Here is a 14,825-nt window from a genome sequence, read left to right as displayed (position 1 = left end):
GGGCTGCTCACCAATGACATCATATGGCTTTCAGAAGATTTTTTTAATAACAACCAAATATTACAGGCCGAGCAATCAGCTGGTCACCACAGTGCTGCACACAACCCCAGAACACCGGACCGGTGAGCATGTCACGGTGGAAGAGCTGCTGCTGGCATTCCACACCGTGACTCGGACTGATACTATCGAGCTGCTTGCTGCGTGAGACATCGTGTGAGGCACTCTGTGCGGTCCCCAGTGACAGGCTGCAGGCGAAGAGTGAGACACAGACCCACCCCATCAGCGGATCTACTTGAGAAGGGCCAGCTCCTCACCGCCCACTATTCATGCTGCACTCGATCCAAAGCAACGTAAAAGCTCTTCTTGTCATCCAGGCAGTGCCAGCCAATGGGGCCGATCTCACAGTCAGCACAGACCAGGTACTTGATGTTGTTCACGTTCTTCGTGAAGCCAACATTCTCAAACGTGTACATGTCATCGACGAACCAGTGCTCTTGTAGCACGTCCCCTTCGACTGAGCTGCCCTCAGTGCCCAGTGCCACTTTCTGCCTCATGGATGGAAGGAAAAGCTAGAAGATAAAACACACCCATTAACTGCACGCCCAATCAGCACTGGCTCCACCATGGCTGTGTGAAGGGTAGATCGTGTCTGACTAATCTCATGGAATTTCTTGAGGAGGTCACTAAGATGTTGTCTATTTGAACTTCCAGAAGGCAATCGATGAGATTCTCATAAGAGATCATTAGCAACAATAAAAGTGCATGGAATTGGAGGTAACCTTATAACAAGGGTTGGTAACTGGTTGGGAAGTAGGAGAGGGGGAGTAGGGATAAATAGAACAGAAGAAATAGGAACAGGAGTAGGCCATTTGGCCCCTCGAGCCTGCACCACCATTCAATAAGATCATGGCTGACCTGATCATGGACTCAACTCCACTTCCCTGCCCGTTTCCCATAACCCTTGACTCCATTATCGTTCAAAATCCTGTCTATCTCTACCTTAAATATATTCAATGACCCAGCCTCCATAGCTCTCTGGGGTAGAGAATTCCAAAGATTCCCGACCCGCACAGAGAAGAAATTCCTCCTCATCTCCGTTTTAAATGTGCAATCCCTTATTCTGAAATATTCTCCGATTGGCCGGCTGTGACAAATGTATTTCCCAGGATCTGTACTGAGGCCTCAGCTTTTCACCATATATATCAATGACTTGGATGAAGGAATAGAGAGCAGTTTGCGGATGACACCAAGCTCGGTGACACAGTAAATAGTGTAGATCGGGTCCAAGTACAGAAATTACTAAAAGCTCGTGGACATGTACCAAAAATAATTTAAAAGGCTAATGGAATGGTGGCCTTTATTGCAAGGGCTGAAATGCAAAGGGGTGGAAGTTGTGTTACAGCTGTACAGAGCTCTGGTCAGACCCAATGTGGACACTGCGCTCAGTTCTGGGCACCGCACCTCAGGAAGGATACATTGGCCTCGGAGGGGCGCAGAGCAGATTCTCCAAAATGATACCGGGGTGCAAAGGGTTACATTGTGAGGACAGAGTGCACAGACTAGGCTTGTATTTTTTTTTGAGTATAGATTAAGGGGTGATATCATTGAAGAGTTTAAAACGTTAAAAGGATTCAATAAGGTATATAGAAACTATTTCCTGTGGTGAGGGTAACCAGAACAAGGGGGCATAATTTTATTAGAGCCAGGATGTTTAGGAGTAAAATTGGAAAGCACTTCTTCATACAAAGGGTAGTGGAAATCTGGAACTCTCTCCCCCAAAAGGCTGTGGGTCAACTGGACTGAGATCAATAGATTTTGAGATAGAAATTTACAGCACGGGAGGCCGCCATTTGGCCCATTGTGTCCGTGCTACCCAGCCTAATCCCATTTTCCAGCTCTCGGTCCGTAGCCCTGTAGGTTACAGCACTTCAGGTGCACATCCAAGTACTTTTTAAATGTGGTGAAGGTTTCTGCCTCTACCACTCTTTCAGACAGTCAGTTCCTTCCCCCAGCATCCTCTGAAGAAATTTCCCCTCAAATCCCCTCTAACTCTTCTACCAATTACTTTAAAACCATGCGCCCAGGTTCATGACCCCTCTGCTAAGGGCAATAGGCCCTTCCTATTCACTCTATCTAGGCTCCTCATAATTTTATAAATCTCATTAAGTCTCCACTCAGCCTCCTCTGTTCCAAAGAAAACAAACCCAGCCTATCCAATCTGTCCTCATAGCTAATATTCTCCAATCCAGGCAACATCCTTGTAAATCCCCTCTTTCCTGTAATGTGGTGACCAGAACTGCACGCTGTGGCCTAACTAGTGTTTTATAAAGTTCAAGCATAACCTCCCTGCTCTTGTATTCAATGCCTTGGCTAATAAAGGCAAACATTCTTGTATGCCTTCCTAACCGCCTTATTTACCTGGCCTTCAAGGATCTGTGGACAAGCACTCCAAGATCCCTTTGTTCCTCTACACTTCTCAGTGTCGTACCATTTAATGTGTATTCCCTTGCCTTGTTAGCCCTCCATAAATGCATTACCTCATACTTCTCCGGATTGAATTCCATCTGCCACTGTTCTGCCCATCTGACCAGTCTATTGATATCTTCCTGATACCCCTACATTCAAGTCTAAATCATTAATATATACCACAGAAACGCCTCTCTATTCCCCTAACTATAGAATCCCTATCACTAGAGCTCTTTTACTCTTCTTCGCCCCCCCGTGCAGCTGAGCCACCCGTGGTGCCTTGGACTTGGCTCTGGCTGCACTCCCCAGAGGCACCATCGCCCTCACTGGTGCTCAGAAGAGAATATCGGTTTGAAAGCGAGATGGACTCGCGGGGATACTCCTGCACTACCTGTCTAGCGTTTTTACTTCGTCTGGTGGTCACCCACTTCCCTCCTGCCTGCACGCTTTTAAGCTGTGGGGTGACCACTTCCTGAAACGTGCTATCCACGTAGCCCTCAGCCTCCCCCAAATTGAATGGCCCTCTGTACCACGGTGCTGTGGTCAGTTTGCTCATCCTCCTTGCAATCCCTGCTCTCGTCCACACAGGGAGTAAAAACCTCGTACCCGTTGGACAAGAGCTAGGGCTGAGGCTCCTCCATCATTACATCCTGGGTCCCCCATATATGCCTCACTTGTAGTCACACCTTCCTGTCCCTGACCACAGACCAAATTTGAATTATTTAACCTAAGGGGTGTGACTGCCTCCTGGAACGCAGCATCCAGGTAACTCCCCCCCCCCTCCCTGATGTACCGCAGTGTCTGAAGCTCGGACTGCAGCTCATCAACTTGGAGCCAAAGTTCCTCGAGCTGCAGATACTTACCACAGATGTGGTCGCCGTGGATCACACTGGTGTCCACCATCTCCCACATGCTACACCTGCAACACGTCGCCCGCCCTGCCATCTCTAATGTATTTAATTAATGCTAAATATTGCTAAATAGATTTTAGCAAGGCTTTTGATAAGGTCCCACATGGCAGATTGATCATGAAAGTAAAAGCTCATGGAATCCAAGCAAATGGCAAATTGGCTCAGGCAGGAAGCAAAGAGTAATGGTTGATGGGTGTTTTTGTGACTGGAAGGCTGTTTCCAGTGGGGTCCACAGGGCTCAGTGCTGTGTCCCTTGCTTTTTGTGGTATCTATCAATGATTTAGATTTGAATATTGAGAGTATGATTAAGAAGTTTGCAAATGACACGAAAATTGGCCGTGTGGTTGATAATGAAGAGGAAAGTCATGGGCTGCAGGAGGATATCAATCCACTGGTCAGGTGGGCAGAGCAGTGGCAAATGGAATTTAATTCAGAGAAGTGTGAGGTAATGTACTTTGGGAGGGCTAATAAGGAAAGGGAATACACATTAAGCAGCAGGCCACTTAATAGTGTAGATGAACAAAAGGACCTTGGAGTGCTTTCCCCAGATCCCCGAAAGTAGCAGGCCAGGTGGATAAGGTGGCTAAGAAGGCATACAGAATGCTTGCCTTTATTGGCCGAGGCAGAGAATATAAGAGCAGGGAGATTATGCTTAAATTTTATACTTTGGTTAGGCCACAGCTGGAGTACTGTGTGCAGTTCTGGTCGCCATATTATAGGAAGGATGTGATTGCACTAGAGAGGGTGCAGAGGAGATTTACTAGGATGCTGCCTGGAATGGAGAATCTTAGCTATGAGGACAGATTGGGTTTGTTCTCATTGGAACAGAGGAGGGTGAGAGGAGACCTCATTGAGGTGTACAAAATATTGAGGGGCCTGGATATAGTGGATAACAAGGGCCTATTTCCATTGGTGGAGGGGTCTGTTACGAGGAGGCATAGTTTTGAGGTGGAAGGTTCAGAGGGGATTTGAGGGGGGGGGCTTCTTCACGCAGAGGGTTGTGGGGGTCTGGAACTCTCTGCCTGGAAGAGTGGTGGATGCAGACACTCTCAACACATTTAAAAGATGGTTGGATGGGCACTTAAACCTTGTAGGGTTACAGACCTAGAGCTGGTAATTGGGATTAGACTGGATAACCTCTTGTTGGCCGCCGCAGGTATAATGGTAAGTACTGCAGAGAATAGAATACGGCCAGGATGATCTCCTGGAGTAGTTTCGATCGCCTGGATGGGTCGGAAAGGAATTTTCCCAGATTTTATTTCCCCAAATTGGTCTGGGGTTTTATCTGGTTTTTGCCTCTCCCAGGAGATCACATGGCTCTGGTTGGGGTGGAATGTAGAATGTTTTAGTGTAAGGGGTGTCGCAGTTGTGTGGGGTGGACTGGTTGGGCTGGGTGCTCTTTACCTTTGCGCCATTGTTCATTGGTTTATATATAACCTTCAGGGCTGCTGACTGAGGGCCGTGTGGCTCTTTGTCGGCCAAGGCGGACACGATGGGCCAAAATGGCTTCCTTCTGCACTGTAAATTTCTATGTTTCTAAATGTTGTAGTGGTAGGGGGCAGTATATTAGGGGGATACTGTTCTCTGCAGCTGAGAGCATGAGTCCCGAAGGCTGTGTTGCCTGCCCGGTGTCAGGGTTAAGGACATCTCCTCTGGGCTGGAGAGGTACTTGGAGTGGGAGGTGAAAGATCCAGTTGTCGTGGTCCACGTAGGTGCCAATGACACAAGTAGAACAAAGAAAGAGGTCCTGCTGAGGGAGTATGAGCAGCTAGAGGCTAAATTAAAAAACAGAACCACAAAGGTAATAATCTCTGGATTACTACCTGAGCCACGAGCAAATTTGCATAGGGTAAATAAGATCAGAGCGATGAACGCGTGGCTCAAAAACTGGTGTGGGAGAAATGGGTTTTGATTCATGGGCACTGGCACCAGTACTGGGATAAGAGGGAGCTGTTACTTCGGGACGTGCTTCACTTGAACCAGGCTCGGACCAGTATCCTGGTGAATTGAATAAGCACTCCAAGTTCCTCTCCAGCCCAGAGGAAATGTCCTTAACTCTAGAACCGGGCAGGCAACTCAGCCTTCGGGACTCACGCTCACGGTTGCAAAGAAGAGTATCTATCATCCTAACTATACCATCCCTCATCTCTACAACATTTCTTTGTACTCCCCCAACTAAATAGTGGTGGTGGGGGGCGGGGGGGTGGGGGTGGGGGGAATGGGATCAGGTGAGTGGAAATTTTAAAAGTCAAAAAGGAGAAGGCAATAGTGCAGGGTAACGATCAGGGTAATGATACCAGAGTGTGACAGGAAGGAACAGAGCATATAAACATAAGAGTGCATCAGAAAGTGGGGTCCGAGTAGGGAAAAATGGTAAAAAGACAAAATTAAAAGCTCTTTATTTGAATGCACGAAGCATTCGTAACAAGATAGATGAGTTGATGGCACAAATAGAAATAAATGGGTATGAACTGATAGCCATTACTGAGATGTGGTCGCAAGGTGACCAAGGCTGGAACTGAATATTCAGGGGTAGTTGCCATTTTGGAAGAATAGGCATAAAGGAAAAGGAGGTGGAGTATCTCTGTTAATAAAAGATGAGATCAGTGCAGCAGTGAGAAATTATATTGGCTCAGATCATCAATATGTAGAAGTCACTGGTAGATGTAGTCTATAGGCCTCCTAACAGTAGCTACACTGTAGGGCAGAGTAAAAGTCAAGAAATAATAGAGGCTTGTAAGAAAGGTACGGCAATAATCATGGGTGATTTTAATCTTCATATTGATTGGACAAATCAAATTGGCAAAGTTAGCCTTGAGGAAGAGTTCATAGTGTGTATTCAGGATGATTTCCTAGAACAATACGTTGTGGAACCAACCAGGGAGCAGACTATTTTAGATCTGGTACTGTGTAAAGAGACAAGATTAATTCATGATCTCATAGTAAAGGATCCTCTTGGGGAGAGTGATCATAGCATGGAAGAATTTCAAATTCAGTTTGAGGGTGAGAAAGCTAGGTCTCAAACTAGTGTCCTAAACTTAAATAAAGGCAATTACAAAGGTATGAAGGCAGAGTTGGTTAAAGTGAACTGGGAAAATAGATTAAAGGGTAAGACAGTAGAAAAGCAGTGGGAGACATTTCATAAACTCTCAGCAAAGATATATTCCAGTGAGAAAGAAAGACTCTTGGAGAAGGATGAACCATCCGTGGCTAACTAAGGAAGAAAAGGATGGAATCAAATTGAAAACAAAGGCATACAATGTTGTGAAGAATAGTGGGAGACCAGAGGATTGGGAAATGTTTAGAAACCAGCAAAGGACGACTAAAAAATGAGGGCGAAGATAGATGATGAGAGTAAACTAGCAAGAAATATAAAAACAGATAATAAGAGCTTCTACAGGTATATACAAAGGAAGAGAGTAGCTGAAGTAAACATTGATCCTCTGGAGGATGAGACTGGGGAATTAATAATGGGAAACAGGGAAATGGCAGAAACTTTGAACAAATCTGTCTTCATGGTAGAAGACATAAAAAGCATCCCAATAATTGATAATCAAGGGGCTATTGATAGGGGGAGGGGGGGAACGTAAAACAATCACTATCACTAGAGAAAAAGTACTAGGCAAACTAATGGGACTAAAGTTGGACAAGTCCCCTGCACCTGATGGCCTGCATCCTAGGGTCTTAAAAATGGCTGCAGAGATCGTGGATGCATTGGTTGTAATCTACCAAAATTCCCTGTATTCTGAGGTCCCAACAGATCAGTAAACTGCATTTGTAACACCCCTATTTAAGAAAGGAGGGAGACAGAAAGCAGGAAACTATCGACCAGTTAGCCTAACATCTGTCATTGGGAAAATGCTGGAGTCCATTATTAAGGAAGTAATATCAGGACATTTAGAAAATCATAATAGTCAAGCAGAGTCAGGTTTTATGAAAGAGAAATCACGTTTGACAAATTTGCTGGAGTTCTTTGATGCAATGAGCAGGGTGAATAAAGGGGAACCAGTAGATGTCATGTATTTGGATTTTCAGAAGGCATTCGATAAGGTTACTGCACACGGGGTTGGGGATAATATATTAGCATGGATAGAGGATTGGCTAACAGAACAGAGAGTCAGGATAAATATGTCATTTTCCGGTTGGCAAACTGTAACTAGTGGGCTGCCACAGAGATCGGTGCTGGGTCCTCAACTATTTACAATCTATATTAATGACTTGGATGAAGGGACCGAGTGTAATGTAGCCAAATTTGCTGATGATACAAAGATGGGTGGGAAAACAAGTTGTGAGGAGGATGCAAATAATATGCAAAAGGCTAAGTGAGTGGCCAAAAATTTGGTAGATGGAGAATAATGTGGGAAAATGTGAGGTTATCCACTTGGTAGGAAAAGTAAAAGGTAAATTATTATTTAAATGGAGAGAAATTACAAAATGCTGAGGTACAGAGGGATCTGGGGATCCCTGTACATGAAACACAAAAAGTTAGTATGCAGGTACAGCAAGTGATCAGGAAGGCAAATGGAATGTTGGCCTTTATTACAAAGGGGATAGAGTATAAAAGCAGGGAAGTCCTGCTACAACTGTACAGGGCATTGGTGAGGCCATACCTGGAGTACTGCGTACAGTTTTGGTCTCCTTATTTAAGGAGGGATATACTTCCATTGGAGGCAGTTCAGAGAAGGTTCACTAGGTAGATTCCTGAGATGAAGGGGTTGTCTTATGAAAAAAGGTTGAGCAGATTGGGCCTATACTCATTGGAGTTTAGAAGAATGGGAGGTGATCTTATTGAAATGTATAAGATTCTGAGAGGGCTTGACAGGGTAGATGCAGAAAGGATGTTTCCCCTCGTGGGGGAAATCTAAAACATAGTTTCAGAATAAGGGGTTGCCCATTTAAAACGGAAATGAGGAGGAATTTCATCTCTCACAGGGTCGTGAATCTTTGGAATTTTCTACCCGAGAGCTGTGGATAAGGGAGTCAAGGGTTATGGGGAGCGGGCAGGGAAATGGAGCTAAGCTCATGATCAGATCAGCCCAGCCATGATCTTATGGAATGGTGGAGCAGGCTTGAGGGGCTAAATGGCCTATTCCTGCTCCTTCTTACATATACATCAAATGCACTACCCTTATCGACCCTCTGTGATACACCCTCAAAAAATTCAATCAAGTTAGTCAGACACAACCTTCCCTTAATAAATCCATGCTGACTGTCCTTGATTAATCAGTGTCTTTCTAAATGAAGATTTATCCTGTCACTCAGAATTTTTTCCAATAATTTTTCCACCACCGAGGTTAGGCTGACTGGCCTGCAGTCTTCCAGTGCCACACTGTAGCCAGAGAGGATTGGAAAATGATGGTCAGAGCCTCTGCTATTTCCTCCTTTGCTTCTCTTAACAGCCTGGGATATATTTAATCCAGATCTAGGGATTTATCCACTTTCAAAGCTTCTAAACCCCTTAATACTTCCTCTCACTATGTTTATTTAATCTAATATTTCACAATCCTCCTCCCTGATTGCAGTATCTGCACCGCCCCTCTCTTCTGTGAAAACAGATGCAAAGTATTCATTAAGAACCATACCCACATCTTCCGCCTCCACACTCAGATTACCTTTATGGTCTCTAATTGGCCCTACACTTTAATTATCTTCTTGCTCTTAATGTACTTATAAAACATCTTTGGGTAAGAGTATTGAGTGATATGGAGTAAAGGCAGGTAAATGGTACCGATCAGCCATTATCCAATTGAATGGCGGAACAGACATGAGGGGCTGAATGGCCTCCTCCTGTTCCGTGGACACTGCCAGCTTGTGGGACAGTCATCCTGTGAATACATTTCTGAGCGCCTTTCACAACCTCAAGACATCCCAAAATGCTTAACAGCCAGTCAAGTACGTTTAGGGCACAGCAAGCTCCCATAAAAAGCAATGTGATAATGACCAGAAATTCTGTTTTTATTACGTTGATTGAGGGATAAATATTGGCCAGGACTCCCCTGCTCTTCTTCGAAATAGTGGCGATGGGATCTGTTATGTCCACCTGAGAGAGCAGATGGGGCCTCGGTTTAACGTCTCATTCAAAAGATGGCACTTGACAGTGCGCCGCTCCCTCAGTACTGCCCCTCCGACAGTGCGGCGCTCCCTCGGTAGTGCCCCTCCGACAGTGCGGCGCTCCCTCGGTACTGCCCCGCCCTCCGTCAGTGCGGTGCTCCCTCGGTACCGCCCCTGCGACAGTGCAGCACTCCCTCGGTACCGCCCCTCCGACAGTATGCTCCCTCGGTACCGCCCCTCCGACAATGCAACACTCCCGCAGTACTGCTCCTCCCACAGTGCGACAGCCCTCTACCGCCTCTCCGACAGTACGGCGCTCCCTCAGCACCGCCCCTCCGACAGTGCGGCGCTCCCTCAGCACCGCCCCTCCGACAGTGCGGCGCTCCCTCAGCACCGCCCCTCCGACAGTGCGGCGCTCCCTCAGCACCGCCCCTCCGACAGTGCGGCGCTCCCTCAGCACCGCCCCTCCGACAGTGCGGCGCTCCCTCAGCACCGCCCCTCCGACAGTGCGGCGCTCCCTCAGCACCGCCCCTCCGACAGTGCGGCGCTCCCTCAGCACCGCCCCTCCGACAGTGCGGCGCTCCCTCAGCACCGCCCCTCCGACAGTGCGGCGCTCCCTCAGCACCGCCCCTCCGACAGTGCGGCGCTCCCTCAGCACCGCCCCTCCGACAGTGCGGCGCTCCCTCAGCACCGCCCCTCCGACAGTGCGGCGCTCCCTCAGCACCGCCCCTCCGACAGTGCGGCGCTCCCTCAGCACCGCCCCTCCGACAGTGCGGCGCTCCCTCAGCACCGCCCCTCCGACAGTGCGGCGCTCCCTCAGCACCGCCCCTCCGACAGTGCGGCGCTCCCTCAGCACCGCCCCTCCGACAGTGCGGCGCTCCCTCAGCACCGCCCCTCCGACAGTGCGGAGCTCCCTCAGCACCGGCCCTCCGACAGTGCTGAGCTCCCTCAGCACCGCCCCCCCGACAGTGCGGAGCTCCCTCAGCACCGCCCCCCCCCCGACAGTGCGGGGCTCCCTCAGCACCGCCACCCCCCCCGACAGCGCGGGGGCTCCCTCAGCACCGCCGCCCCCCCCCGCACAGTGCGGGGCTCCCTCAGCACCGCCCCCCCCCCCCCCCCGACAGTGCGGGGGCTCCCTCAGCACCACCACACCCCCCCCCCCCCCCCCCGACAGTGCGGGGGATCCCTCAGCACCGCCACCCCCCCCGACAGTGCGGGGCTCCCTCAGCACCACCACACCCCCCCCCCCCCCCCCCGACAGTGCGGGGCTCCCTCAGCACCCCCCCCCCCCCGACAGTGCGGGGCTCCCTCAGCACCGCCGCCGCCCCCCCGACAGTGCGGGGGATCCCTCAGCACCGCCACCCCCCCCGACAGTGCGGGGGATCCCTCAGCACCGCCACCCCCCCCGACAGTGCGGGGCTCCCTCAGCACCCCCCCCCCCCGACAGTGCGGGGCTCCCTCAGCACCGCCCCCCCCGCCCCCCATGCACAGTGCGGGGCTCCCTCAGCACCGCGCCCCCCCCCCCCCCCGACAGTGCGGGGCTCCCTCAGCACCGCGCCCCCCCCCCCCCCCCCCCCCCCCACACACACAGTGCGGGGCTCCCTCAGCACCGCCCCCCCCCGACAGTGCGGGGCACCCTCAGCACCGCCCCTCAGACAGTGCGGCGCTCCCTCAGCACCGCCCCTCCGACAGTGCGGCGCTCCCTCAGCACCGCCCCTCCGACAGTGCGGAGCTCCCTCAGCACCGCCCCTCCGACAGTGCGGCGCTCCCTCAGCACCGCCCCTCCGACAGTGCGGAGCTCCCTCAGCACCGCCCCTCCGACAGTGCGGAGCTCCCTCAGCACCGCCCCTCCGACAGTGCGGCGCTCCCTCAGCACCGCCCCTCCGACAGTGCGGCGCTCCCTCAATACCGCGGCCCCCCCCCCCCCCCCCCGACAGTGCAGGGCTCCCTCAGCACCGCCCCCCCCCCCCGACAGTGCGGGGCACCCTCAGCACCGCCCCTCAGACAGTGCGGAGCTCCCTCAGCACCGCCCCCCCGACAGTGCGGCGCTCCCTCAGCACCGCCCCCCCGACAGTGCGGAGCTCCCTCAGCACCGCCCCTCCGACAGTGCGGAGCTCCCTCAGCACCGCCCCCCCGACAGTGCGGAGCTCCCTCAGCACCGCCCCCCCGACAGTGCGGCGCTCCCTCAGCACCGCCCCTCCGACAGTGCGGCGCTCCCTCAGCACCGCCCCTCCGACAGTGCGGCGCTCCCTCAGCACCGCCCCCCCGACAGTGCGGAGCTCCCTCAGCACCGCCGCCCCCCCCCCCCCCCCCCGGCAGTGCGGGGCTCCCTCAGCACCGCCACCCCCCCCCGACAGCGCGGGGGCTCCCTCAGCACCGCCCCCCCCCCGCACAGTGCGGCGCTCCCTCAGCACCGCCCCCCCCCCGACAGTGCGGCGCTCCCTCAGCACCGCCCCCCCCCGACAGTGCGGGGTTCCCTCAGTAAGGTCCCTCCGACACTCCCTCAGTAACGTCCCTCCGACAATGCAACACTCCCTCAGTGCCGCCTCTCCGACAATGCAACACTCCTTCAGTACTACCACTCCGACAGTGCGGCGCTCCCTCAGTACCGCCCCTCCGACAGTATGGTCCCTCCGTACTGCCCCTCCGACAGTGCGGCGCTCCCTCAGCACTGCCCCTCCGACAATGCAACACTCCCTCTGTACTGCCCCTCCCACAGTGAGGCACTCCCTCAGTACTGCCCCTTCCTCCGTCAGTGCAGCGCTCCCTCAGTACCGCCCCTCCGACAGTGCGGCGCTCCCTCAGCACCGCCCTCGAGTGACAGCCTGGATTCAGAGTGCTGCTGACTGAGCGCACTGAACCTGCAGATCAAGTATGAGGCCCAGAGCAGTGAGGTTCCGGCGCCCACCCACCTCTCTCCGGTGGTACCGCGCTGTCCCCGGGCTCAGCACCCGGGAGCCGCAGCGCTCGCACACTACCGCCTTGCCGTTGGTGCCGGCCGCGCTCACGAGGCTGGAGGAGCGGGGCCCGACCCCGGTGCCTGTCCGCTCTCTCGCCGCTCCGCCGCTCCCCAGCTCCATGGTGCCTCCTCCCGCACCGCCCGGCTCGCCACAGCTTCCGCTTCAGGCCCGGCACAACGTCCGCTTCCGGCTCGACGCGACTTCCCCAGGACTTCCGCAAACCCTCCTCCCGGACAGTGACCCCTCCTTCCGGACAGGGGACCCCCCTCCCGGACAGTAACCCCTCCCCCGGGGATAGTGACATCCCAGCCGGAAAGTGATTCGCGCCGTTTAACTTTATCACACGAAGGATAACAAACGTCACTGCATTGTCCTCTTTAACTTCGAACAGTAACTCTCTTTACCTTTAAACTTTACTCACCCCAGCAGTCACTCAGGGACATAAGTTTCCATATGTGTGCGGTTGACCAAGACCGCCCGCAGTTTGCCTTGCAAGTTGCCAAAGTTCATCCCTAAACACAATCCTTTTATAATACAGAAGGTCCTACCCGTGACAATGAATCTTGCACAAGGTTGACATTAGCATTTCAAAAGGATGAGGCAACCACTCTATTTTATAGTCTCTTGAACACTCTTAGTTCAACTTAACTCTATTTATTTGGGAGATCTCAGACAGCCAAGTGGAACTTAAGATGGCGTTCCTTCACAGACCTTCTCTCTCAATACAGCTCCCTATACCTCCGAGCTAGAGGGCGCTAAAAATTATATCAATACCTTTTTTTTTATAAATTCATAGCCAATCGTTTCCAATTCTTTGTCAAGTCACAAACGCCAGAGGTCACCCTGCACCAGTCAAGGATCACTCTGCGCCAATGCTCTTAGCCAAAAGGCCTAGAGCCACTGCACCGTTCCTGGAAGTACTGCAATACCAGGTTCGTGCCATGGAGGTGGATGGGTCAGGTCCCCCACACACCTCCGTGGAGGTGGATGGGTCACCAATCCCACCCACCTCCTGTTTACAAAAATGTAAGCATATACCTTCCTGACCAGGGAGAAACCACCCGGAAGTCATGGTGGCTGGTCAGGTTGGTTATGCAGATCTTAGCCAAAAGGCCGAGAACCTCCTAGCTAGAGGGCACTAAAAATTATACCGCTACCTCCTGGCGCTCCAACTCCATAGCCCCGGCATGCAGTGGTGTTCTCACACAGGTCGGGCTGGCCCACGATGTTCCAGAGCCACACGTTAAAAAAATCCACGCACAGGTATCTTCCACCCTCTCAATTAGAGTTCAGGACTGGAACATCGGGTCCTTCATTGAAACATCTGTGAACTCTTGTGGAAGGAAGCAAGTCATCCTCGTTTGAGGGACCGCCTATGATGACCTCCTAGCTAGAGGGCGCTATACATTATATTGCCAGCTCCTAGATATATCGCTACCGCCTGCTCCACAACGACATGCAGGCCGTAATCCTTACCAACGGATCCATCACAGACCCAATCTACGTCCGCACCGGGGTCAAGTAGGGCTGCGTCATCGCCCCAATCCTCTTCTCAATCTTCCTCGCTGCCATGCTCCACCTCACAGTTGACAAGCTCCCCGCTGGAGTGGAACTAAACTACAGAACCTGTGGGAACCTGTTCAACCTTCGCCGTCTCCAGGCCAGGTCCAAGACCACCCCAATCTCTGTCGTCGAGCTACAGTATGCGGACGACGCCTGCGTCTGTGCACACACAGAGGCTGAACTCCAGGATATAGTCGACGTATTTACTGAGGCATATGAAAGCATGGGCCTTACGCTAAACATCAGCAAGACAAAGGTCCTCCACCAGCCTGTCCTCGCCACACAGCACTGCCCCCCAGTCATCAAAATCCATGGCGCGGCCCTGGACAACATGGACCACTTCCCTTATCTCGGGAGCCTCCTATCAACAAGAGCAGGCATTGACGACAAGATCCAACACTGTCTCCAGTGCAGCCTTCGGCCGCCTGAGGAAAAGAGTGTTTGAAGACCAGGCCCTCAAAACTGTCACCAAGCTCATTGTCTACAGGGCTGTAGTAATACCCACTCTCCTGTATGGCTCAGAGACGTGGACCATATACAGTAGACATCTCAAGTTGCTGGAGAAAAACTGTCATGTATCTCACACCACTGTATATAACTGTATCTTACCATGCTATACATGACTGTAACTAGATATGACCTGTAACCCCAAGCATACCTTATCACCAGGGGTGCACTTGCAGGAGACACTGCACACCTGTCCTACACAGGTATACAAAGGCAGGTCTCAGGCAAGTGTGGCATTCGAGAGCTGTGAAATAAAGGTGCAGGTCCTGAGTGACCTTGACTTCAGCATGTGCCTCGAGTAAGTCTGTACTGCAGGTTCAGGACTTTACAGTGGCGACGAGTTACGGGATCACAGAATCCACAGAAT

General features: G+C 52.0%; 1 protein-coding gene across 1 annotated transcript; it reads right to left on the bottom strand.

Annotated features, from left to right (window-relative positions):
* Positions 1 to 24: 24 nt before the first annotated feature.
* rabif (RAB interacting factor) lies at positions 25 to 12,592 on the bottom strand. The gene is made up of 2 exons (XM_070858768.1): positions 12,341 to 12,592; positions 25 to 569 (listed from the first exon to the last, which is right to left on the bottom strand). Exons 1-2 carry the CDS (start codon positions 12,506 to 12,508, stop codon positions 321 to 323), a joined length of 417 nt encoding a protein of 138 aa, XP_070714869.1. The 5' UTR covers positions 12,509 to 12,592; the 3' UTR covers positions 25 to 320.
* Positions 12,593 to 14,825: the final 2,233 nt, after the last annotated feature.

Source organism: Pristiophorus japonicus, chromosome 17, assembly GCF_044704955.1.
Source record: "Pristiophorus japonicus isolate sPriJap1 chromosome 17, sPriJap1.hap1, whole genome shotgun sequence".
In the NCBI taxonomy this organism is placed as follows: Eukaryota; Metazoa; Chordata; class Chondrichthyes; family Pristiophoridae; genus Pristiophorus; species Pristiophorus japonicus.
The sequence above is the reverse complement of the archived record's forward strand: the minus strand, read 5'-3'. Positions and strand labels throughout refer to the sequence as shown.

Bases quoted from the DNA above. Each gene is read 5' to 3' on its own strand.
- rabif (XM_070858768.1), bottom strand. From the start codon at position 12,508: ATGGAGCTGGGGAGCGGCGGAGCGGCGAGAGAGCGGACAGGCACCGGG. The intron at 570-12,340 runs GTGGGTGGGCGC...TTTATCTTCTAG, and splicing joins CGCGGTACCACCGGAGAGAG to CTTTTCCTTCCATCCATGAG.